The sequence below is a fragment of the Suillus bovinus genome (assembly GCF_016758785.1).
Source record: "Suillus bovinus strain UH-Sbo-P2 chromosome Unknown EDB93scaffold_21, whole genome shotgun sequence".
In the NCBI taxonomy this organism is placed as follows: domain Eukaryota; kingdom Fungi; phylum Basidiomycota; class Agaricomycetes; order Boletales; family Suillaceae; genus Suillus; species Suillus bovinus.
The window spans coordinates 211,933-235,009 of record NW_024542077.1 but is presented as its reverse complement, the minus strand read 5'-3'; the positions used below and the strand labels follow the sequence as shown (position 1 = coordinate 235,009).

Genomic DNA, 23,077 nt, shown 5'->3' with positions numbered 1-23,077 from the left:
CTACTTCATGGACAGTGCGTCGCTTCGCATGCCCGTTTTAAGCATCATGATTATACTGCTTGCTGTGAGATTGCTGCAGGTTTTAGTTCGTCTTCTGATTTAGTCGCTTACTTATTGGACGTGTTGACGTCTGCGGATGTTTGTGCAATATCAGGTGGTCAACTGTGGATTATTGCGCAGAGCATCTGCAATGATTTAGAGCGTGTAAATTTCCCCGAAGAGCGTTACAGGCGAAAGGATATTTGTATATTGAATATCTTTTGTAATAGGCCAGAGGCGAGTATGTCTAAGTCATCGAAGTCGTTGTTCACTGAGGCGGAGCATATGTCAAAACCTTCTTTTGAGGCCATAGCGTCTTGGCACAATTTATGTTTTGTGGCCGCGTCGGAGATATTAAACATATTTCTAGAGGTCCGCGAGAGGTGTCGTGAGAGGGTTTCTGGATATTCTAGAGGCGCGAGAGGTATCACGACTGATATGGGAGGTTCTAGGAGGGTAGAGCTGGAGGGTCGTTCGGAGGGTCGCGAGGTGGGCTAGGAGTGTATGTTATTAATAGATGGGGCGAGGGTGAGTCTCAGAGACCAGTTTCCCATAACATAGAAACAGGGTCTCTTAGACCCTATATAGGCACCGAGAAGTGCTGCCTGAGGGTTATAATGCATCAATTTTTTGCCGCCCCAACGGTATGCGTTATGAGCATATCAACTGTATCACGCGGACTTGCGTTCAGCCACACTACTGGCAGGTAATCTCTCACTTGCGCAATTTTGGTGATGCTCACATTCTGCCGGAAGGGTTCTGCCATCTACGCAACATAGCACCTAGCCTAGAACCTGACATGTGAGGGATTTCTGCCACATTCTGCCGGAAAGGTTCTGCCAGCCACGCAACAGTAAGTGCAGAGAACAATATAAAAGCCAGTCGTTTTCCTACTATCGCCTTCAGAATCACCTGATCCTACATACACAAGTCGCAAACGATGCATTTCTCCTCTGCGATTATCCTCGCCATCATTGCTGGCTTAGTATCATCAAGCTTTGCCATCCCCACTATTAATAGTGATGAAAGTGCCACCGACGATCTCAGTTGTCCCGACTATTGCAAGGGAAACTCAGACTGCACATCTAGGTCGTGCACTTGGGGCATTTGCGTGAGTATCAGCATTGTCCTGGACCTGATAACATGACTCACCTGCATGGCAGACCTTTGGGGGGTGGTGCACCGTGAGCTTTCACATCGGTGGAGTATGACCATTGACACTGACGCGCAATTTACTAGTGAGTTGATCGACGACAGTGCGGCAGCCGCATGCGTCAGAGTCTCGTTCTCCCAGAAGAGTGAACCAGGTACTGGATTATGTAAGAGCCTTTATGTGGCAAACCGTCAATTCATTTTGAAACTTCAATTTGCAATCGACATTTGAATTTTTGTTATTTCCTGTCTGGTCTGGACCCCCGGTCCTCACAAATACTGTAGCAATCAATTCAATTCGACGGTCACACATCACAGTTGGTGGTGTCGGCACCTGACCTTCCCAATAGGTAAGCCTTACTATGCTGAGCGATCACGTGTATGGTTCAGTATTATTTGGCTTAGTTGCAATAATCCTCAACACCGGCATTAAATCATGTACTAAATCATCTAATACCTTCAGGTATTCTACAGTAGGCGGCTCGGCAACAATGCCTTCAGCAGCAAAGGTGTGCATTTCCCCGTAGTGGGGTTCTCACACCCCTTGCTCTTGCTCACCGTCATTACCAGTGCCCTCCCATCCTCACTGTCCTAGGCTCAGCAAAGGTGCACATTTCCCCCATAGCGGGGTTCTCACACCCCTTGCTCTTGCTCACTGTCATTGTCAGTACCCTCCCGTCCTCACTGTCCTGGGGCTTCCATCTCGGCCTTCTCAGCCTCTCTGGACACCATCCCCGACCTCTTCTTGTGCTGCTGCCATCGCCATCCTGCGCTCCCAGCCTCTGGCATCTTCTCAGCCATCTACATCCTCTGTTTTTCATTGTCCACGGCAGCATATTCCTCTGTAGCATCTCTCTGGTTCCCCCAACATTGTACCTGCTGCTCTTCTGGGCTGTTATGGCGCATGGATCTTCCAGGAAAATTACAGGGCTCTCAAAGGCTATAATCTCACATGGATTCCAGCGCTCTACTCGAGCTTCTGAGGTACTCACAGCAGGAAAACAGCAACAGCGAAGGAATGCAACTGATGCAAAGCGCCGATCACATGTCCAGGGTGCGAGGCCTATGTCTAACTCTTACATTCTCCTGAATTGTGTTTGTAGAAATGACTAGCGAAGATCGGGATCTTGTTGAGAGTATGATGGCTGATACTAACATTGACATAGATGATATACCTTACAGCGCACCACCTGGTGAGGAGGGACATGACTTCAGCCACGAGGGCGGAGAGCATGAGGCTTTTGAAGGATTGGCTCAGCAGATGGCAGATCTCTCAGGATGGTACACAGTTGTTCTTGTTGTCCTACTGATTCATACTAAAGCAACGTTGGTGTTGATAGCCACTATGTGGATTTGTGCACTCGTACTGATCATATAGGACTTCAAAATGAACATTGGGGTGTTCAAATTGAGCGTCTGGTCAGCACGTACCTTGACTATTGCACCCAGGATGGTGGCGATGGTATGCCAAGCTTTCTGCCTTCAGGTGAACCCATCCTGGATGGTGACTGCCTATCTCTCAAAAATATTGAACTGGTTGATATTTTTAGTAAGTTTGGGGCATATTGTGTGGCTTTATTGTTGACATTGTCCAGGTCAGAAGCACGCATCTTTGCAGCCTCATCCATCTCACAAGTATCCAAACGAAACACTTATTCATCATGGTTACTTAGGCTGCTCTCCATTATTTCCCACTGTCGCCATCTCCATCCGCACACTCGCAGTATATCGGCAGGTTCACCGAACTTGTCCCCGATTCAGCATTCAGGCGCAATGCAAGGCATTATGTCATCTCCATAATGTAAGCTCTTTAGTCTGTCATAATCGTTTACTCATTTCGAACCCTTCTAGATTCCATATTGATCATACTTAAATGCGCAGTTTTCAGATGCTTACGACATTTATCTCGAAATCTTGCATCGCATCGATGTCCTTATCAACCAAGCACTTAATCATGACTCACCCAACTGGCGTCTCCTGAACTCCTGCCCATGTTGCTTCTACAAGCTAGAGGATGAAGAAAATATGGCTCTGGAGTGGCTGGTGACTATGGATGGCAACAATAGCTTAAAACAATGGACATCGTCAACTGCTCGACACGATTCACGGACATTCCGTTCTGACTACTGGCTCAACCGCTCGAGAGTTGATAAGTTTAAGGATGAAGTGCGAGGACAAACTGTAAGTCTTCTCACTGCCACCCTATATGATGCTGCAACTCAACCTGACTAGCACTCGACTGCAGATACTGAAAACTGGCAAGACATCGAGAAAACTGAAACAGTGCCATTATCATTTACTTGTGTTGACCGGTGGCGAAATGCCGGTCCAGAACAATGTAAAAGGATGTTTTCAGTGTTTGATGAGTCGGGGATATTTATTGCTGCATGTCGACACCGGTTTATCCTTCTTGCCTGCGATATGGTTAAGAGCGGTGAACTGTAAGCTATTTTATCTTCCATTCAATTTATATTTGCTGATCATTGTTAGTGCGAAATATCCATTGGCGGTTGTTGATCAACTGCTAATGGTTTATGGCAAAAATGGAGGTTGTGTGTATGACATTGGTTGTGCATTTGCTAAGACGCTAGGGAACAGTACTTTGGGACCACGTGCTTCCGCCCTCAATTTCTGGATGATGGTAGGAGCGTTTCACGGCCATGCACATAATTGAAGGTGCCAGATAGATTGGCATCCTATGTATATCGAAGGCACTGGACACACAGAGGGCGAAGGATGCGAACACATTCTTTCTTCATCAAATGACCTTGCACGAAGCACTCGGCACACTACAACTTTTCACTGACATCAATCAATCGAGCAACATTTTACATTTTGGGATGAGGATAAGTATACAGCATTAAGTACATTTTATAAATATCTACTCGATGACCGCTTATGACACCCTTGTCCAGGTGTTTTTATATGGAATCATTATCAGGAGGCCCTGGCAGATATCCGAACCCTCACAGCAGAACTTTCAGTCATCCGTGAAACCCTTAATCTTTCTGATGCTGACTTTATTCGTTTTCATGTGCAAGAACGTGAATATATTGATGGGTTGAAACAAGCACCGGTCAAGGATCTTGTCAGTATCTGATACATCAATGTACTTGACGAGCTTGCTGAGTGCCAGTGAGTTCTGATGTTTCGCACTAGCAAATTTATTTATTAAGTTTGACCGAGGTTGGAATGGAACCAAGCCTGAGAAGTAGCTAATCAATCACTAGTTGAAATTCATGTTGGCAGCCTGAGTCATATGCACCTTGCTCTCAATCAAGCTCGGGTCCATGTCGATACGGCATATTCAAAACTTCAAAACACGGAACAGTTAGCTGGATACTTAGAGGTTCAACTTGGCATTGACAAACACTGGGAAATTGGAGGTGAACATTACAAGTCAGTTTCAAGAAGAAGCCTTGCTTCTGAGGTATCGTTCAGCGCTTGATGAACTTGAACACCTGGTAGTCATGTGCCTGTTTGAACTGTCCAAACTTTCGTTATCAGGGACAGGTAAGTGAGTCGTGTTCGTTTTGTTTTAGGATTAAATTGTAGCTTGTTTAGGTTACAAGTTACGTCAACAGATTACCAAAGCCCTTCAATGACGTTCAGATGCTATTCGGAACACTATCAATCATTACAACACTCAGGCTGCTGCTCTGGTCCCACCTAGGCCAAAACTGGCATGGAAGGATATTGTCGAATATAGCTTCCTTGGTGAATTTGATCTATTGCGTCACTCACGTACTGACATTCGAGACGCTGACTGGACCACACCCGCTCATCAGGAAGCTACAGTTAAATACTTCAAGCTCCAACATGCTCGCAAAGAAATACAGCATCTGAATATAGAAGTCCATCGTCTGCGCACGGCAATACATGATGAAAAAACCAAGACCATTGCAATGATTGACCAACTCCTCATCACAAATTCCCCGCTTGCTGTGGAGTTGAGAAGGAGGTGGCAGGCACGCGCTGCTGTCAATGCTGTCCATCTTTACCGACTAGATCGAATTGAGTCACAGCCTGCATTTTCGGGCAGACGTGGTATTGGTATCCGAGTGGCAAATCTGTCAGTGTCGCTGAATGGTCACCCAGAGGTAACAGTTTCATCGCCAAATGCTGGTCTGTGTGGACTTCATTGACTTTGTTGTTCTACTTCACTAATTGATGATTTACAGGTGTTTCTGTAACCAGTATTGATGGAGAGCGTGCTGAGGGACTTGACTTAACTAATATTATCTCTTTTGAATCAACCAGTAATGTTCTCGAGGACGAGGATCATGTTACAAGAACATCTAGACGCTTGGGCCCCTACTATTTTTCTCCTAATCCTCCTCGTATCAGCCCTCGCGTCATACCCTTACCCCGACCTTACCCTTGTCATCCTCGTCATCCTCGCATTCCCTTTCGCCCTCTACCTGTCGCTTCAGCAAAGCCAGTACATTTGGCCGGATCCTTTCGCTGACGAAGCATACCCATGCTCCGTTTCACCACCTGACTGATCCTGCGGACAGTCCCCTTGCCCTTACCGTCTGGACGGTAACCTATGACATGATGCACGACGCATCACCTTTACCCTGTTCCCTTTCTTGATCTCTGACTCGGTGCGCAGTCGCACATGCGACTTATACTTAGATCTGCAGCTGCACGATCATGCCCCTGCGCGTTTCACTTCTTAGTCCGATCCTTGACTCACTTTCTTATCTAGCACGTTCTACCCAGACCGAACGTGCCTTCCTGTTATGGTTTTACCCTTTATCAATTGCCTCTCCCGGTAGTACGAGTATCATCCACTAATACGTCTCCTGTCCTCTATATAAACTTGCTACCATGTACTATATTCCCTAACTTGAATCTACTTGGTTCTTGACCTCCTACTCTCACCAGAGTGATCCTTTCTGCCTCGCCAGCAGTCTATATTCTATCTTCTTATCTGCTCATCGCAGATAAGCCTATAGTCTCAATCTTTACTCATCGACTTCGTCGACGAGCAAAGCCCCTGTTAACTAGTCGGACTTCTGTCCTTCTAATTAACGACGATCCTTACGATTAACCTTCGGGTGTCGTAAGCCTAGGCCGATATAGCTTATCGTCTCGCACCCGCGTGACATAAGCTACCCGATTTGGACATAGGCGTTAAATCGTACTTGCCGAAGACCTGCCAAGTACGACCCCTAACCTTGGGCTAGCCCAAGGGCGTCCACAGACCATTGACGACACAAGCTCTGTTTGAGCGTCGCCAACAGATACCATCCAAGTCGTAACAGATCAAGTGCAAATGACGGATGACTTTGCTAGCTATCTACTCTCAGTTGGAGACTAGTATTTATTTACAGCACTTATCCTCATGTTCTGAATAATCATATGTTTTATTAAATTAATCTACAAAGCGGTCCAGTGAGAACGAGGATCAGAGGTGAGCATGCAGGCAAAGACACATGAAATTAGGTGGTAGATCTGATAAATTGGGTTGTGGTTGGCGGTATCGCAGAGGATGAAATTAGGTGGTAGATCTGATAAATTGGGTTGTGGTTGGCCACATCATAGAGGATGAAATTAGGTGGTAGATCTGATGAATTGTTGGGTTGTGATTGGTTGGTTATGCTGGTGCCATCTGTTGATCAGGAGTGAGTACTTAGTAAGTACTGAGTTTGTAATAGTAGATCATTCAGAAGTGCACATGTACAATTGACTTCACTGGTCGGACTGCCAACAGCAAGCACTACTAGTACAGTGAATACACTGGATGTGAACATTTTTTATTACTGTCTATCGAAGCCAATCCTTGCGCAACTGCTCAAAATGTGGTGGACTTGCCAGTGCATTAACTGGTAAGCACCATACTACTTAATTGGAGTGCCAGTTCACTAATCGCTTTCAGTACTCCTTGGTACATCCAACATCTACTATGGACTCGATCATATTCTCCCCTTTGAAAGTCAAATCAGCACCCTCATGACTCCGTGGTACACCACAGCCTATATCTCGGATGTTGCCTGCCATCACAAATGATGTGCCCAGCACAAACCGACCTCGGTTTTCGCTGGCCAGCATTGCTGCCTTGGACTCAAACACGTTTGCTCAGGAATTTACCGAGACCGAACACCAGGCGGCTGTGCGCGCACTGCTCAGACATGATGCTCACCTTGATGGCACTCATTTTCATACCAGGAAACCCGCTGGTCTTCATCCTTCATATATTGCTTTCAACTCATACACAACTTTGGATGAGAAGTTTATGATGCACAAGGAATTTGTTGAGGCAGCATTGCAGGACCTCTTTGATGCAGTGAGTACAACTAGTCCTATCTATCTGGCAGGATACTAATGGGATGGGGAACAATAGGTTGCAATGCAAGACCGTCTTGATGGTAGGATCTCTCTTGTTATTCGTTGTCCTGGCTCTGAAGCTACACCAACTCTTTCACCCGAGCATCTCTCTCTTGATCTCTATATCACACCGCGTGAATTATGTGAATCTCCTGACCGCATTGGAGGAGATATATCTGTCATGGTGCAGGCTTTTGAGGAAGAGTTTGCAGTCCCACATTTACGGCACTTCACAGAGCGCTGCCACATTGAGGGTGTTGTCCCTCCTCACCACTGTAAGTCAGCACCTTCCTTTTCTCTCATGACGATCTAAAATTGATTTGCATTTTTGTTCCTACAAGACCCAGAAAGTCAGGTCAATCCATCTGCAGTCCCGCATTTGCCGGTATCTATGGCTGCTACAGGTTCCCACATTCGTTGTTCAGCGCATCCTCCTCAGCAGTTTCAGCATGATCTTCAAGCTAATGCCCAGTCCAACACAGCAACCTCCTCTGCTGTTTGGGAGGGTAGATCTATGGCACTTTTGGACTCCGACACACCACCTAACAAGATCCAACAATGTCGACCTGCTAACACATTTTTCACTAAGGGTTTGATGGTTCCCAGAACCTAGATACAAGAGATGTGAGCACCAGCATCCTTTACACCACCACTAATTAGCCTCAGCCCACATACAGATGCCATACTTGATCGTTTCAAAATGGACGATACGATGCTTCTTAGGCTTCATGCACTCATTGGATCCGTTCGCAGCAGCCATTGGGAAGCAGTGCTTTGATTCCCAAAATGGGATCTAATGTATGAACAGGCTTCAAATTTAGCTAGAGCCCTCCTTGTGGACCTCCAGGGAGTGCATCAACAGGTTTAGTTAGTCTCCTTCATTGCATTTTAGTTTGCTGATGATATGGTCATTCACAGCCGCCTCTCTCGTTACTTACACTCATTTTCAGGGTGGTTGGCAGCCTAAGTTTTTTGTGTGCAATTGATCTATTTTATCTGTTCTTCTCATAGATCACCTGCTGTTTTTTTGCTTCCATTTGTCATTTTGGTATCGTAAATTGTGTTCACACTGTTGACTTATAAAATCTGTTCACCAACAGTGTGAATTTTGTGGCACCAATGGTTTCACACAGCTTCATGGTGACGAACAGTCGCAGACGGGTCCAAGCCCAACCCTCTCGCCGTCCAAAGGTGACCCTCAGCAAGGAGGCTCGTGCAGCCATAACTGCCCAACATCACAATAAATCCCATCAGTTTAGGGTAGCTCTTCACAATGCTTGGGATGAGCTCAATGAGACTATGAAGACCATTGCGTCCTCGCACCATAAGAGTTTCCGTCGTGTCCAGAACGACTTATGCATGGGCTGTGGGATGTTACACTACCAACACTCTAAGTTGAGCGCATGGAACACGTTCTGCTGGAAGAAGCGTCATGAAGACAAGGAAAATGGTAAGTAACAACATCTTTGTCCTTAGCATGCACAAACTGACAATGCACTAAGGGGCCACAGGAAAGGCTGTATTGCAAGATCTCATTAGGGATGAGAACCATGATGAATATCACAACCTCACAGACGATGAGAAGGCACAGCTTTTGCAGGAGTACCGTGAACACAAGGAGACGAAGACTACTGGCATCTGTATCTCGACAAAATCAAAAGTCAACGATGTAACGCAGACACTCAAGGCTGTCGAGAATGAGGTAAGTCATTATATATCTGTTGTTGTGCTACTTATTGACACATCTACTAGCTCAAGAACTTACGGACACGTACAGGTGCCGAGAGTATCCTCTACACCACACGTGGCTCTATGGATCTCCCCCTCTGTGGTATCGCTTTTGCAACTGAAGGTGTCCATGAGTTCATGGGCTTGGTGATAAATATTGATGACCAGGACCTTGTGAGTAAGATGGAGGGGTTTGCTGTCCAGGGGATGAAAGGTGAGGATCGTTTTTTCAAAAACTTGCTTTCCACTGACTGCATCTATTAGGTGCTGCGAGGAACCACCAAAAATGCACATCAGATATTCGGAGCGCAATTTGCCAGGAAATCAACAAGACACTTCATAAATACTCTACATTTGAAGTGTTTTTTTATGTTACTGATGACGGCAATTTTTCTAGAGGCAATCACACATGATCCGAAAGCACGGATGCACTAGGCACACTACTGGCGGAATATTGTCCAGCGCTACCTTGTCGTCATCAAAGGTTGGCCTGAAAACATACCTTTTGTCAACCTTAGCACAGTATCCAGCGCCCTACCTGATTTGGAGATGCTTTTGGACAAATGGGAGACTGGAGAAATCCATTGGAAGCATCTGGACGAAGACAAGTATGAGAAACTTTGTCAAGAACACCGTGAGAAGGTTAGCAGCGGCCAGGTCATTGAAAAACACTGCCAGACTCGCTCTGACAAGGGAAAGAAATGCGATCAGCCTTCGAACCACTCTAGTCACTGCAGGAAGACATATAAGAGCGCCCAAACCGTTATAAGTGATGACGAGTCAGACATCCCTGACAATACAGCCTCCTGCAAGCATAAGCCTGCTGGCACCCCCGAGCTCACGTCATCCACTCCTCCCACTTCGTCGTTCTTCAATGGTGATATGTTTGGCATGGACTTCTTGCCTGCAAATAGTCCTGGCGCTGGTACATCTGTTGACATGAGGTCCGAATTTAATTTTGATGGTATCTCAGGTATGCTAGACTTCATAAACTTTGAATAGATTTTAGTTACCTTGCTTGTCAAATATGGGCTATATTCTTACTGTTGGTCAATCAAATAAAGCGGCAATGAATTTAATTAGATTGATATCAAGTAAGAACAAAACACATTAATTGTATGTAGACTCATTGTACAAAGAACGGCAACCAATGAGAATGAACAAAGTCCGAGAGATCCTGCTTGACACAGGAGTAAAACGGGCTAAGAGAGCACCGTTGACAACATTGGGGGACGCTGGAAGGAAGAGGTGGCTGAGAAGGCCGAGATGGGGGCCCCAGGACAATGAGGAGGATGGGAGGGCACTGACAATGACAATGAGCAGGAGCAAGGGGTGTGAGAACCCAGCTACAGGGAAATGCGCACCTTTGCCAACCACAGGACAGTGAGGGCACTGACAATGACGTGCCAGAGGCTGGGAGCACAGGATGGTGATGGCAGCAGCGCAAGAAGAGGTCGGGGATGGTGTCCAGAGAGGCTGAGAAGGCCGAGATGGAAGCCCCAGGACAGTGAGGACGGGAGGGCACTGACAATGACGGTGAGCAAGAGCAAGGGGTGTGAGAACCCTGCTATGGGGGAAATGTGCACCTTTGCCGAGCCTAGGACAGTGAGGATGGGAGGGCACTGGCAATGACGGTGAGCAAGAGCAAGGGGTGTGAGAACCCCGCTACAGGGAAATGTGCACCTTTGCTGCCGAAGGCGTTGTTGCCGAGCTGCCTACTGTAGAATACCTGAAGGTATTAGATGATTTAGTACATGATTTAATGCCGGTGTTGAGGATTATTGCAACTAAGCCAAATAATACTGAACCATACATGTGATCGCTCAGCATAGTAAGGCTTACCTATTGGGAAGGTCAGGTGGGTGTCGGTGTCGAAATTAGGTAGTTGTCACACGTAACATCAGCATGTGTCGAAACCATTTGACGTCACAACAAACATCGAATTTTGCTTCCATGGCGACCCCAGATTTGCGCGTGGTACATGACTCCGGATTTGCGCTGTAAGTGTGCGACGCACAAAATGTTTTGGCTACTAATAAAATCTAGCTCTCATCATCATGATGGTGCAAGAATGAGTGTGAGTACAAAGAATTCACTTTTTTCTTCCTTCTCCCCCACCCTAATTCCATTGCATCTTCCAGGTTCTTGCAATCATTACCCTCCGCCTCAGGTACCATGTCCACTACAAAGTCCATGGTCTCGACTTCTCCTTTGGAGGTAAGCACTCCAACTGGTCTCTTGGATCCTGTATGAATGTTGCCACTCAACATGTCTGCAATAACAGACAAACACGGCACATCAGTATCATCACCCTCTGGGAGACCATTGAGCTCTGCCTCATCGCTGAGGACCTCTATGCCATCACCATCTTTCACCTTCTCTCCTGTTTGCCTGGTGAGTTCGTCCCAAAACTCTGGTTCATCATTTTTCAAATTCCTCAACTTCTCTCGTGCAGTATAACTGGTGAGACTTTGGTACGAGAGGTTAAAGCCATGCACACGACACATCTCAAATGACTAAAACAAAATTTTAGTGCCTCGATGTAATGGTGAGTTTTTTTTACTTACCTTTTTCACGATGTCCGGTGTGTTTACAGTGTTGAACGCATCCCACAGCCATGTCACACTGCGATCACGAAGAACTCCAATCCACTTGTCAACAAAAAGGTGCGTCTCCTCACGCGCAAGCTGATTCGACATTTTCAAGACTACATCGCTATGATACGAGCACTTCAAGGAGTGTTTGAAGACTTGCTGGATCCCAACATCACATGGCTGAAACAAGCCAGTGCAACCTCCAGGTACGTAGTGCAACCCAATAGTTGGGTGGTGTATCTTCATCCATGACTGAAACTCTTCTGACCTGTGCATGGACCAGACATCAATTTGCCAGATCGTCTTCTGCATCTGCAGTAGACCTAGCTCTTGCTTCTTCTGCTCGAAGTAAGGAGCAATGATGTTGTCAATGAGGGAGTGCATGGTCGTGTGCATGGACCAGTAAGTTTTTTGTATTCAAATGTTCGAATTGAAATCCAGCGCTGATACAGTTTTCATAGTTTGGTGCGGACTGGCTTGGGCGGGATCCTTTTGAGTAACCCTGATAGATGGCTTGCAGGGGCAGCATTGTGCCATTGTTCGAAATGGAAACAATGACAGTAAATGCTCGTTTCTCATCATTGCCAACAGTTGAAATTTGCTTTGCTCCAGTTTTCGCCCATGTGAGTTGGCAGCCCTGCGCATACATGACCTGGGTTTGGTCAGAATTAATGTAGAGTGCGGAGGGGATATCTTCCTCTTTGATGGTGTATGCTAATTGAAGGAATGAGTGCTCACATAGTTCCTCCCAATTTTCAGGTATCTTTTGCGCAGCTCGAGTTGCATGTCTCTCTGACCAATGTAAGGTATAATGTAGCCAGCATTGAACAAATGTGTCAGAGCACTGAAATCGGGATTCATCTTTAGCTTGCTGATAAAAGATCTGTGGTGCCAAATCCAAGATGACAGCAATTATGATTGCTTGAATTGTCATGAGGGTAAGGACTGCTCCGCCTTCTCGAAGTCCTTCTAGACACTTGACAATGACTTGCTCAACAGCTGGGTAATTTGTCTAAATCACATTAGGGTGGGTTGATGATGAGATACTTAGTAAGTCAACATACCAAAATCCCCTTTGTACTTCCTTTTGAGTGGCCCTGATGATTACCTAGCTCCGCCATGCGGATCACAGCATCTGTCCATCTTGGTTTTTCCACATGGTCAATCCAGCCCTCAACTGTTGATTGTGTGAGGCCTTTGAAAATTATGGGGTCTTTTTGCTGTAAGTATTGAACAAGACGTGATGAGCTCCACATAACTGATGGATGTTTAGCGGTGTTGTCAATTTGAGCCCATGTAAATAGGCCATGCCAGTTATGGTAGACTGCATCCTGCTTTTCATGTACATGTTTTCATCCAGGTTTATGCTTTTAGCTCGACAACAGGCTCTGCAACAGCAAAACCACTGAGTTTCCCAGACCACGAAATGCAGGTAGGAGCATTATAAATCTTTGTAACCAATCTTCGAGCTTCTTCACCCTCCTCGTTTTTCCATAGCTGAGTCCTCCTTTCCATGTTTTGCTCAGCCCGGATCCACAGTTCAAGATGTTTGTGACGAAGCATTGCAACTTCACACCAGTGGGTGAGAACGCAGAGTGGGAGTTGTGTCTTGGTGGCATCACCTGTAAGATGTGCACACTCCAGTGACAATGCTCCATTCTCTATGGCCTCGGAACTTGATTTGGAAAGCATGTCAAGTGTTTGTGTCGAGGGGATAGGAAAGTCTTGTATGAGCTGGGCATCACAAAGGGATGGCTGATCTTTAGCGAAGAATGCTTCAACACTTGTGTGTTTTGTAGTGACCATGATGGCAGGAAATTTGAAGGATAAGAATTCAAGCACAGAAAGGTTTCCTTGGGGGAGAATCTGAATGAGAGCATCCTTTGGTAGCTCAAGGAGGGGGTGCATTTGTTGAGGGGCTTTAACGGCATTCATTTCAATACAATGTTGTTGTCCTTAACCTCCAAAATGAAAACTTAACATTTCGTACTTATCATGCTACTGCCTAATTAGGGATATTTTAGGTATAAGTACTTAGTCATCACATTGGTGTTGACTTGTGGTGTCGAAAATTTTCGGCATGTCACACATCACAGGCCTAAGTGTCAGAATGTCGAATCGACCTGGCATGTCATGGTCACATGGGGGTGCCGAATTGAGTTGATTCCTACAGTAACTTAATATAAGGGTGAGTCTTATAATTGTACTGCTTTACTATATTCCCGCTACCTCTGTAGTAGGTCTTATAGCCCGCTAATTTCACCGTTTTTTTTTTGAAAAGGTGGGAGTAATAGGTGAGGTACTCACATTTTTTCCTGGGGTGTATATTATCCATGCGCTGTTGTTTACTGGTTCAACCGAGTTTATGCTGCACCTGACAACGACACTGGAATGTGGATGGTGACATCAGTGAACTGATGAACATATTCAAATGTCATAGTAGACTATATATTGATGTCAATCACGTCAATCTCCATAAATGTGTCACCGGTAGTTGCATGTAGATATTTTGCTTTGCATAGTAATGATGTATTTTCATGGCAGCCAAATGAGTTGTCCTGCACTCGACTTCCTGTTGTCTGCTTATATTATCCTCCAAACAGAATAAGTTGAGGCAAGCCAACAAATGAAATGTAAGTCTATAAGTGTCATGGCGACATAAAAGTCCCTACTAGACAATAGTGCGAGGTCCTTCGGTCTTGTGACAATCAGTAAATCAAGATGCCTAGTGCAAGAGCAGCAATTCTTCCCACTAGTCGCAGATTCCTGGCATTAATATTCAGCCATGTGATGGTAAAAGGTGAGACTTAATGTGATAACGTGTTTACTTGCTAGAACACAGGGCACTTCACTGCGAAGTAATAGGTACTTGCCTATGCTGCCTAAAGATCGCACCACATGCATAACACCCAGTCTTGTGACTAGTCCAGATATTTTCCATCATTGAAGTACTGTGTCGACTATATGTTTGTGATGCTGCTTGCAAGAGTACAACCAAAGTATGACACCGCAAGTTGTAGATAATCTTACTTGTGACGGCTGATATTCATTATCACGTGGTGCATAAACATTTGTAAGCTGAGGGTCTAGGCTCCCATATCAGACAGGATATTGCCTAGATTGCCATACCAAACAAAATATTGCAGCACAGCTCAGTTGTTTGATAAGCATTACAAAAGTCAAAATTTTATCATAAACCCATCCATGTGCAAGCTGCAACAAAATAGGTTCATTTGGTGGGCAGAGGAATCGTGGTAAATGTCAGCACATCAAAAAACAGGTGAGCCAATAGGACATTCATCAGAGACGACACCTGATATGATTATATATATACTTTATGATACGTGTGAGGAACGACAGAGCGTATTGTTGAACTGAGACAATGAATATATTTCAGATACTTTGCAAGTCAGCTTATTGTCATTAGTCTCGGGAAAACATGAATAATGGCAACAACAATTATTTGTGCATTCCATTGAAATATTGGATGATGGAGGTGCGGAGAGATAGTGAGATCTCTCCAGCATTCAAGTTGGTGACTAATGGGTCTTTGTCTGCGATATGTAGAATTCTTAGTTGATTGAAGACAGAAGAGTAGGATGATGGAATTGCGGGGTGATGATGAGTTACTAGTTAATGCGTGTCATGCTTAATTCAATAATTGATTGGTCTTGATTTGCGATCCACTGGTAATGTACCATTGCCTACCTGAGTTTTGTCAACTATTCAGTGTGCCTCTCGAGCATGATAATGAATAGATATTCACTGTTAGAACTCCAGGTACTCAGGCTGACCTGAACTAAAATCTTAGACATGAAAAGGCCTTTCTCCAGGTTGCCACGGCTGAATGAATAGTTTTCATAAACAAACAGCAGCCAGGAGTTCTCAGACATGATGTAATCCAAAGTTCGGTTGTGGATGCCGGCCTTCACACTGCCTAGCCTCAGTGCCATGTAATGGTTCCATGAAGGTTAATGCTTACTGGTTATTGCTCCAGTCCCATTCGGCAGGGCAGAGCAGTCTTCCACTAACATCATGTGCGAAGCCGCATAACTGCTTGCTATCAGACCTCAGTAGAGGAGATGGCTGAAAATCTTGATTGATCCATGTCACGATGAGGTCCTTGAGAGTTGAAGTATCATCGCCATGGGCCATGTCAGCTCCTCTTTTAAGCTATAGTGCTATGAGCATGCAGAACAAAATGATTCAAAGCATGAACCTTTTTCAACATATCTTCACAGTTGTCAATGTCAAGCTCCACGAGCTTAGAATGAAGCCAAGGTATAGCCTGCGCAAGTGCGAGGTAACCGCATTGCAATCGATCTTGTCTGAATGACAGAATTAAATGGGTCTGGGAAGGACAAGGCAACTTACTCTGGGGTGGCATCCACCAAGCTGTCCCGCAAGCTTTCCTCGTACCTATGATCATTCTCAGTGATCAAATCCTCCAGGTTACTATAGAGAACAGTCATGTGACAAATTGCCCTGCCTTGAGCAATGTAATAGGTTGTCTTTCCGTGAGGAATGGGTGAGGAAGGGGCAATATAACAGAGGCAGTATGCCACAAACCTCTGCTTTGTGCCTTTTTCTTGCTTCATTGTTTCCAGTTCTTCCTCCAGTGCAGCAATACAGTGCTTGGCCCTTGCCTTTGTCAATGTAGGGACTGCCATAGAGAGGTCTGGAACCATGGGGGCTGCCATAGGATGTGTCTGATTGACATGAGTATCCTCTGACGGAGACTGGAACTGGGCCTCAGACATAGACAGAAATGTTCCTAAAGCAAGATGAAGTGAGGAAAAATGGAGAAATAAAAAGCAGCGAATGATAACAAAAAGTGGTGGTTGGACCTTGGAACTGTAGGGCAAGATGAAAGTAAGAAACTGGCAACATTCGTGGTATATATACTCGCTAAATGTTGGAGGTATAAAGAGTAATGCCTAATGAGGATACGTCAGAAATCCGAAAGTTTTAAGCTGAGTCACTGTCCCGAATACTATGACATGTAGTACTCAGGCTAGGCGTACTACACGTGAGGCCATCCTCAATGACACTAAAATAGGTTGTAAGACACATCAGAGGTGGGAGATTACTGTGTATGTTGATGTGGTGGGCTCCACTTCGTTTGAGCAGTCGCTGGAAGTAGATCGAGAAGTTTTTCTCCAAGTCTGTATTTGATCAAGTCCATCTGTAATGTATCAGCGCTGTACATGACCTCATAGCTTGGAATCACATGTCCTTCACACCAGCAATAAGCTCCATGGACTTGAAGTACTTGTCAGAGTTGCCACCACGCTTCCGGAGATTGTAGACCAAGTACCTGAGGAGGTGTTGTGAGCCTGGGAGTATGAAAAGAGAATCAATATTTACTTTGTGACTTCACCTAGCACTCTGCCCTCTTTGTGGAAGTAGACTACAAGGCCTACTCCACCTCTCTGGGCACAACAGATACACTCTTTGATTGCAAAGACCAGGTAAGGTTTGCAGGTGCAAATGTCGGATCCAAAGAGATCAGAACCATTACCTGATAATTATAGCATTCAGATATGATCAAGAGAACAGATGAAGAAATATACATTCATCGTGTACACGCAAGGTCAGTTCCTTAGACTCATCAGCCAGGAAGGCAGGGTTTCCAACTGGACAAAGCGGTCAGTGGAAATTTTGGAGATGAATAATAACACAAACAGATGTCAACTGTCAAATTGCCAATAGGAGGGAGGAAGACCTTGATATCGGGGCGGGTGATCAATTCAGGATACATTCCTCCAGTGTCTTTGAACAGGGCACGGCGAAGCAGGCTCTCGGATCTGATGACAGATTAGAAATTAGTAGATTGAGACAGCAGCGGTCACCTACATCCCAAAATGTTCAGTGATGCCAGGCAGATACCATACTGGCTCAACGGCTGCTTTACTGGTCATGATCTCTACACCAGAATAAGCCTCACTCTCTCTGTTCCATTGACATTTTTGAGAGGATGTGTGGCTAATACAATCTTGCCGTCCACCTCCAGCTCGCCCTTCCTTGCAGTCTCATCAATTTCACTGAGTTTGATCAGACCATTCAGTCATATGTACTGCATAACCTGTTGATAGGACATGTACATTGACCTGCAAAACCAGGTGTACAGGACACCAGCCGGCCCATGCACTGCCTGTATCGGCCAGTCATGCAGAACCCTGGCAGGCTGGTGTCCTATATACAGAATGATATCTCTGCAGTATCTGTGTAGGCCGGTGATGCAGATTAGGTCATGCAGGCTGTATGGGGTGACTGGCCGGCATGCTGCTGGTTGCTGGCACAGTAGGCCGGCCCACAGTAGCAGCAGCCTGTGGGAAGGGGCCGGCCGGTTTGCTTCTCATATCTGGCTGAGTAGTCTGCAGGAAGGGGCTGGCTGGCAGGCTTTGGGCATCTGGCCCAGTGGCCTGCCCACCCCTGCAGTATGTGGAGAGTGGCTGGCCGGCCTAGGAATAAATTCTTGCTGGGCCAGTCTCCATGTGCGACCCGCAGGCCATGGCCGGCCGATGTGCTTTGGGCATCTGGCCCAGTGGCCTGCCCACACCTGCAGTATGTGGAGAGTGACCGGCCGGCCTAGGAATGAATTCTTACTAGGTCAGCCTCCTTTTATGGTCTGCATGGAGGGACATACTGCTGGCATACATGTGAGACAAGAGCTAGTAGGACACTTAACAAATTTGACAATAGCATTCATAGATTTTAAAGTTGTCATTTTGAAGCAAATTTGAGTACATTTGGAGAGATATTTATTGGAGTGGGTGTGTAGTGTGCTCAATTTATAGCTTATGACACATCCATTCACTTCTGCATACTGCATTCCAGAACTTTATGTGGTGATCTGACCTTTAGAGTCAACCACAAAACTAGCCTCCAGCACTGATAAGTTGGCCATGGGACAAGATCTACTTTGATTTTCTTCAAAACAAAAATATGGCACTGTGTATTATGTTTGGGGGAACCTAAATACAACATACATAAGGATTCCATCAGAATTGCATGTGCTAGAGTCAATTTGTGGACTCTTGGGACATACTTGCTCAGTACTTTTGTCTTTTATCTGTCCACAGAATTGACCACAGAGGAGAGTCGGAGACTGGCACCTTTGCCCTTACAATTGATGTATAGAGTACACCCCCTCCCCATTCTGACCCAACCACTCAGTAAAGCTCCAGTGGGTTATACACTCATTATCTAACACATTTATGGAGTACCCCTTATCATCACACCTAACCACACTAAGTCAAGTTCTACTTCTAGGGCGGCCAGCCACCCTCCACATACTGCAGGGGTGGGCAGACCTACTGGGCTAGATGGCCAAAGCACATCAGCCGGCCATGGCCTGCGGGTTGCACATGGAGGCTGGCCCAGAAAGAATTTACTCCTAGGCCAGCTGGCCACTCTCCACATACTGCAGGGGTGGGCAGGCCACAGGGCCAGATGCCCAAAGCCTACCGGCCGGCCCCTCTATGCAGGCTGCAAATGGGGGCTGGCCGTGCATGAATTCATTCCTAGGCCAGCTGGCCACATACCACATACTACAGAAATGGACAGGCCTGCTGGGCCAGATGCCCACATGATGTCGGCTGGCCCCTTCCTGCAGACTGTAAGGGGGGCTGGCCCAGCAAAAATTCATTCATGGGGCGGCCGGCCACGGCCCACATACCACAGAGCTGGGCAGGCCTACTAGGCCAGAATCTGTTTACATTCTGAATACTCACATCACACTTTTTTTTACAAGTCAGGAAGATCAACATTACATTAGCTTATCAACTCGTGAACTATCAACTTGTTATAAGTAATTTTCCTTCAAAATTCTTGAGGCCCTGAGCTGAAAATTCTGCCCACATAGATGCCTGCCTCTCAGCATATGCCCTATTCCCATTCTTGATGCTTTCATCTGCTCGAACTATCCACCTCTCCTCCTGTGTCCGAAACCAGGATGTGGTCCAAAACATTTCATGTTGTACCAATTTCAGTTCTTCTGACCAACGGTTGTACCGTGCTTTAGCTTTCAACCAATTCACACGATAAACTGGAAATGGGGAATATAAGCTAATTCACTTGATAAAAAATAGATCACAATGAAACTTACACCCGTTCATCCATACGTTCTTCTGACTGTTCTCTGCATTGTTGATCCTCCAAAACCAAGCCAATTTATCTGAACCCTGCCCATGCCTGTTTTTTTCTGTTACTTCTTTGCTCACCACTAGGTCCTGAGGCTTTAGGGGTTGATACACTGCCACTGTATCGGAGTCAGCCCCTAGGCGGAGCATTGCAGCCCTTGCCCGGCTGTAGCCTCTTGCATGTCTGTTGATGGAGAGAGTTATCGTTTGAAGTTCCTTTTTAGATCTAGTGCCCTGGTGATGGACCGATTTGTTGGAGTGTATTTTCTCCCGAAAGACGACTGATCTATCACCCAGGGCTTGACGAAGCTTTTCCAGGCAGTCGTTTGCTTGGCCCTTCCGAAGCTCGAGTTCTTCTTGACGTAATGCCAAGACAGCATCATCCATGATGTGACCAGAGGCTGCCCATGATGGCATCCAAATCTCGGTGACTTCTGCAGGTGAGTCAATATTACCGTCAAAGTCCAAAATGTCCTCTTCCTCTGGATCTTCCATATTGGATATGTCAGCCTCCTCCAGGCACAGTTCAGGGTTGTCCAGTGGCACTCCTTTACCTCCCTTCAATTCCATACCATTAGTCATGACCTCTGCAGCCTCATGAAACTTAATAATCCGTGCCATGAGCTTTTGCCTTTTTTCTTCTATTGTGGTTCTCTGAGAGGCAGTCGGATCCTGGGGCAGCTGCCTTATAGACAATCTCAAGGCATCTCTAGTAACACAATTTAAGTCAATCCAATCCCAAAGTTAAAACACCTTAGTGAGAATTTTCTATATTTATACCCTCAATCAACCATGCAACAGACCCAGTCCTACCATTAGCAGATAGTTCATTTTCAGTCAATCTGAGATGTATTTCAGCCATAGAGAGTGCTTTAAATTATTTTCCATCAGGGCAAAATCAATATCCACAATGTAAGACCTACCTTTGTCCATTTTAAGCTGATAGATGTCAAGAAGCTCTCCATGGGCCTGAGCCGCTTTTTCAGCTGCCTTTTTCCACTCCTGAACATCATCCAAGTCAAGTGATCTGGTTAATTCCTCATATGGACCCTGAGTGTCACTAACACCCTGTAGGGCTTGACGATACTTTTTGAGTAATGACTTGACTTTTGCCAAGTTTATGTCAGGCGAAGTAACAGAAACCAGAATAAATTGGACTTGCCAATGCCAACCAGCTTCTTCCAATTGGAATCCCGCATATGGTCATCCAAAACTTCCTTTCGGTGAGCCAAAGACATGGATCTTGCAGTAGGGGAAATCTTGTTGAAAGGAGCCCAGAGCGTCTCCAATATTTCCCCATCAATATGCCCAGCTCCGGTCATAAAATTCAGGCTGAACCTAGGAAAGCATTGAAGCTTATGTGCGCTCAAATGAAACTTGCCAACTGCAGGTAATATTTTGGTCCCCTCGGGAAGGGACAGATGATAGCTTTGGTCCACCCATTCAGCAAAGTGAATACTCCACTGACATGCAACATCATAGATGATGAGCGTACTGCCAATATGTTCAGGTGTATATTTAACTGCGTTGCAAATGGAATAGTCCATGTTCATGTGCCTGACTACAGGGTCAGTCCATTGTCTGAAACAACAAAACAATCACAGACCGCTCTCCCTTTTGGAAGTCCACCACTGCGTGAGGAACAAAGCATCCATGCCTAGCACATGCTGTTGCCCCAACCCCTGTAGCTCTAAGGTTGCTTCTTTGGATGTTTGTTGCATCCACTGCCCGATGATTGCTGCAAGTGGATTTCTTCAAAAATATTATTAAGTCAGGAGTAACCAATCGTTCAAAATCATCACTTGCCTCTTTCTCTTCTACAGAATCATGGATGTGAGCTTGATAAGGTCCCTCTGTTACCATGTATCCCTTTCCATCTGCTAGAGAAACATCGTCTTCCGGAATTTTCATTTTCATATGTTGTGCTGTGAAATTTCCATCAACCACATATCTTCGCATAACTAACCACCTACCACAGACCAATAATGAGTGACATACTACTGCAATAGTTATGAGTCAGCTTACTCTTCATAGTCATATCTCCAAGATGTTGGCAAGTTGATTCCAGGTTGTGGACATGCTGGGCAATAAAGGGCTAAATCCCCTGGACCAGGAGACCGTTCCGTGTCATGTCCAAACCCGAACCTTTTTCTATTGACCAAATCCCGCCATATACGTGACACTCGCATAAGCTCACGGTATTGGTCCTTTTTGTCCTATCAGCAGGGCACACAATCATATAAAATTACTCACTGGTATTTTATCAGGGAAAGCATTGTTTGTGAACTGACGGAGCTTTTGATAGAAACTCATGGCTGAAGTCTTGCACTCCAAAGCGTCTATGAGGAAGTTATCCAGAACATCAAATGTGAAAGCAGATCGAGGGCGAGTGATACTGGCAGGAAATAACCTTGCTTTCATGAGATGGAGATGATGTGCCTTCTCAGCTCCAGGACACCGGCACCATGATACACTGTGTGAGTAAACACCAGTAGAGTGTACAATAACCAGGTTAGATACTCCTGACTGCATGTCATTAATTGTATCCCCCTCCTCCTGTGCAAACACATCTTCCATGGATTCAAGATCTTCCCAGGGAGATGGGTCTGGCTGATGTGAGAGATTGGGGCAAGGTTCCCCCCCATGGCCAAGATACATTATATACCCTTGAGCCTGCAGGGTAGTAGTCTCGTAGAACCTGCCATTCCAGAGTTGAAGGTTGTGGAAGGGGTTGTGTTGATGAGCTTTAAGAACACAAGAAGAACACCAAGCATGTGTTCCTGAGCAAGACAAACACCGGATTAACCCCTCTCCTTCTCCACAATCTTTGCATTTCCCATTGTTGACCAGCTGCTCTAACTCCAATAACACTGAAAGATATTCAGTACGCCAAGGCAAATAATCTCGAAGGAAATCATTTTGGGCCTGCACATGATTTTTGTTTTAAAAATTTGAGACTCCGAAATTCAACAAACTCACTTTTGTTTTTCTTTTCCCTCCCAACCAAAAATCACCATGAACCTCTTGGTTATATTCCAGCGGTATATGATCTTCAATATGGTGATGCCTGATTTGTTTTGATGGTGA

The 23,077-nt window shown here is 45.6% G+C and overlaps 10 protein-coding genes across 10 annotated transcripts; 5 read left to right on the top strand and 5 right to left on the bottom strand.

The window, feature by feature from the left end:
* The first annotated feature begins 904 nt into the window (after positions 1-904).
* Positions 905-1,410, top strand: EDB93DRAFT_1140802 (uncharacterized protein). Its single transcript, XM_041449290.1, has 2 exons — positions 905-1,136; positions 1,192-1,410. Exons 1-2 carry the CDS (start codon positions 980-982, stop codon positions 1,248-1,250), a joined length of 216 nt encoding a protein of 71 aa, XP_041308591.1. The 5' UTR covers positions 905-979; the 3' UTR covers positions 1,251-1,410.
* A 1,168-nt stretch (positions 1,411-2,578) lies between these two features.
* Positions 2,579-3,997, top strand: EDB93DRAFT_1240135 (uncharacterized protein; the record flags this gene model as incomplete). Its single annotated transcript, XM_041451719.1, has 6 exons — positions 2,579-2,740; positions 2,828-2,992; positions 3,073-3,372; positions 3,463-3,632; positions 3,682-3,832; positions 3,875-3,997. The coding sequence occupies 6 exons, from the start codon at positions 2,579-2,581 to the stop codon at positions 3,995-3,997; spliced, it is 1,071 nt and encodes a 356-aa protein (XP_041308590.1).
* Positions 3,998-4,796: 799 nt separating this feature from the next.
* On the top strand, positions 4,797-5,336 carry EDB93DRAFT_1083631 (uncharacterized protein; the record flags this gene model as incomplete). The annotated part of the gene is made up of 1 exon (XM_041445771.1): positions 4,797-5,336. A coding segment is annotated over one exon (540 nt), but the record flags the coding sequence as incomplete, so codon positions are not given.
* Positions 5,337-7,183: 1,847 nt separating this feature from the next.
* On the top strand, positions 7,184-7,837 carry EDB93DRAFT_1083700 (uncharacterized protein; the record flags this gene model as incomplete). The annotated part of the gene is made up of 2 exons (XM_041445780.1): positions 7,184-7,483; positions 7,541-7,837. The coding sequence occupies 2 exons, from the start codon at positions 7,184-7,186 to the stop codon at positions 7,835-7,837; spliced, it is 597 nt and encodes a 198-aa protein (XP_041308588.1).
* Positions 7,838-8,643: 806 nt separating this feature from the next.
* EDB93DRAFT_1083771 (uncharacterized protein) lies at positions 8,644-10,254 on the top strand (the record flags this gene model as incomplete). The annotated part of the gene is made up of 5 exons (XM_041445785.1): positions 8,644-8,974; positions 9,027-9,226; positions 9,277-9,466; positions 9,517-9,623; positions 9,688-10,254. 5 exons carry the CDS (start codon positions 8,644-8,646, stop codon positions 10,252-10,254), a joined length of 1,395 nt encoding a protein of 464 aa, XP_041308587.1.
* Positions 10,255-10,378: 124 nt separating this feature from the next.
* On the bottom strand, positions 10,379-11,951 carry EDB93DRAFT_1103280 (uncharacterized protein; the record flags this gene model as incomplete). The annotated part of the gene is made up of 6 exons (XM_041447291.1): positions 10,379-10,555; positions 10,617-10,874; positions 10,936-10,970; positions 11,190-11,250; positions 11,349-11,768; positions 11,820-11,951. The coding sequence occupies 6 exons, from the start codon at positions 11,949-11,951 to the stop codon at positions 10,379-10,381; spliced, it is 1,083 nt and encodes a 360-aa protein (XP_041308586.1).
* A 1,257-nt stretch (positions 11,952-13,208) lies between these two features.
* Positions 13,209-13,754, bottom strand: EDB93DRAFT_1083713 (uncharacterized protein; the record flags this gene model as incomplete). The annotated part of the gene is made up of 1 exon (XM_041445781.1): positions 13,209-13,754. One exon carries the CDS (start codon positions 13,752-13,754, stop codon positions 13,209-13,211), a length of 546 nt encoding a protein of 181 aa, XP_041308585.1.
* Positions 13,755-15,824: 2,070 nt separating this feature from the next.
* On the bottom strand, positions 15,825-16,606 carry EDB93DRAFT_1249552 (uncharacterized protein; the record flags this gene model as incomplete). The annotated part of the gene is made up of 3 exons (XM_041452879.1): positions 15,825-16,019; positions 16,066-16,174; positions 16,221-16,606. 3 exons carry the CDS (start codon positions 16,604-16,606, stop codon positions 15,825-15,827), a joined length of 690 nt encoding a protein of 229 aa, XP_041308584.1.
* Positions 16,607-16,932: 326 nt separating this feature from the next.
* Positions 16,933-17,767, bottom strand: EDB93DRAFT_1276980 (uncharacterized protein; the record flags this gene model as incomplete). The annotated part of the gene is made up of 6 exons (XM_041454414.1): positions 16,933-17,011; positions 17,077-17,163; positions 17,214-17,367; positions 17,420-17,482; positions 17,532-17,653; positions 17,703-17,767. 6 exons carry the CDS (start codon positions 17,765-17,767, stop codon positions 16,933-16,935), a joined length of 570 nt encoding a protein of 189 aa, XP_041308583.1.
* A 1,878-nt stretch (positions 17,768-19,645) lies between these two features.
* Positions 19,646-22,789, bottom strand: EDB93DRAFT_1083692 (uncharacterized protein; the record flags this gene model as incomplete). The annotated part of the gene is made up of 9 exons (XM_041445779.1): positions 19,646-19,896; positions 19,957-20,697; positions 20,771-20,860; positions 20,914-21,096; positions 21,227-21,302; positions 21,376-21,547; positions 21,597-21,959; positions 22,016-22,197; positions 22,244-22,789. Coding segments are annotated over 9 exons (2,604 nt in total), but the record flags the coding sequence as incomplete, so codon positions are not given.
* Between the last annotated feature and the right edge of the window lie 288 nt (positions 22,790-23,077).

Excerpts from the sequence above, each read along its gene's own strand:
- EDB93DRAFT_1140802 (XM_041449290.1), top strand. The coding sequence starts at position 980 with ATGCATTTCTCCTCTGCGATTATCCTCGCCATCATTGCTGGCTTAGTA. Across the intron at positions 1,137-1,191 it reads CTGCACATCTAGGTCGTGCA|CTGCATGGCAGACCTTTGGG; the intron begins CTTGGGGCATTT and ends AACATGACTCAC.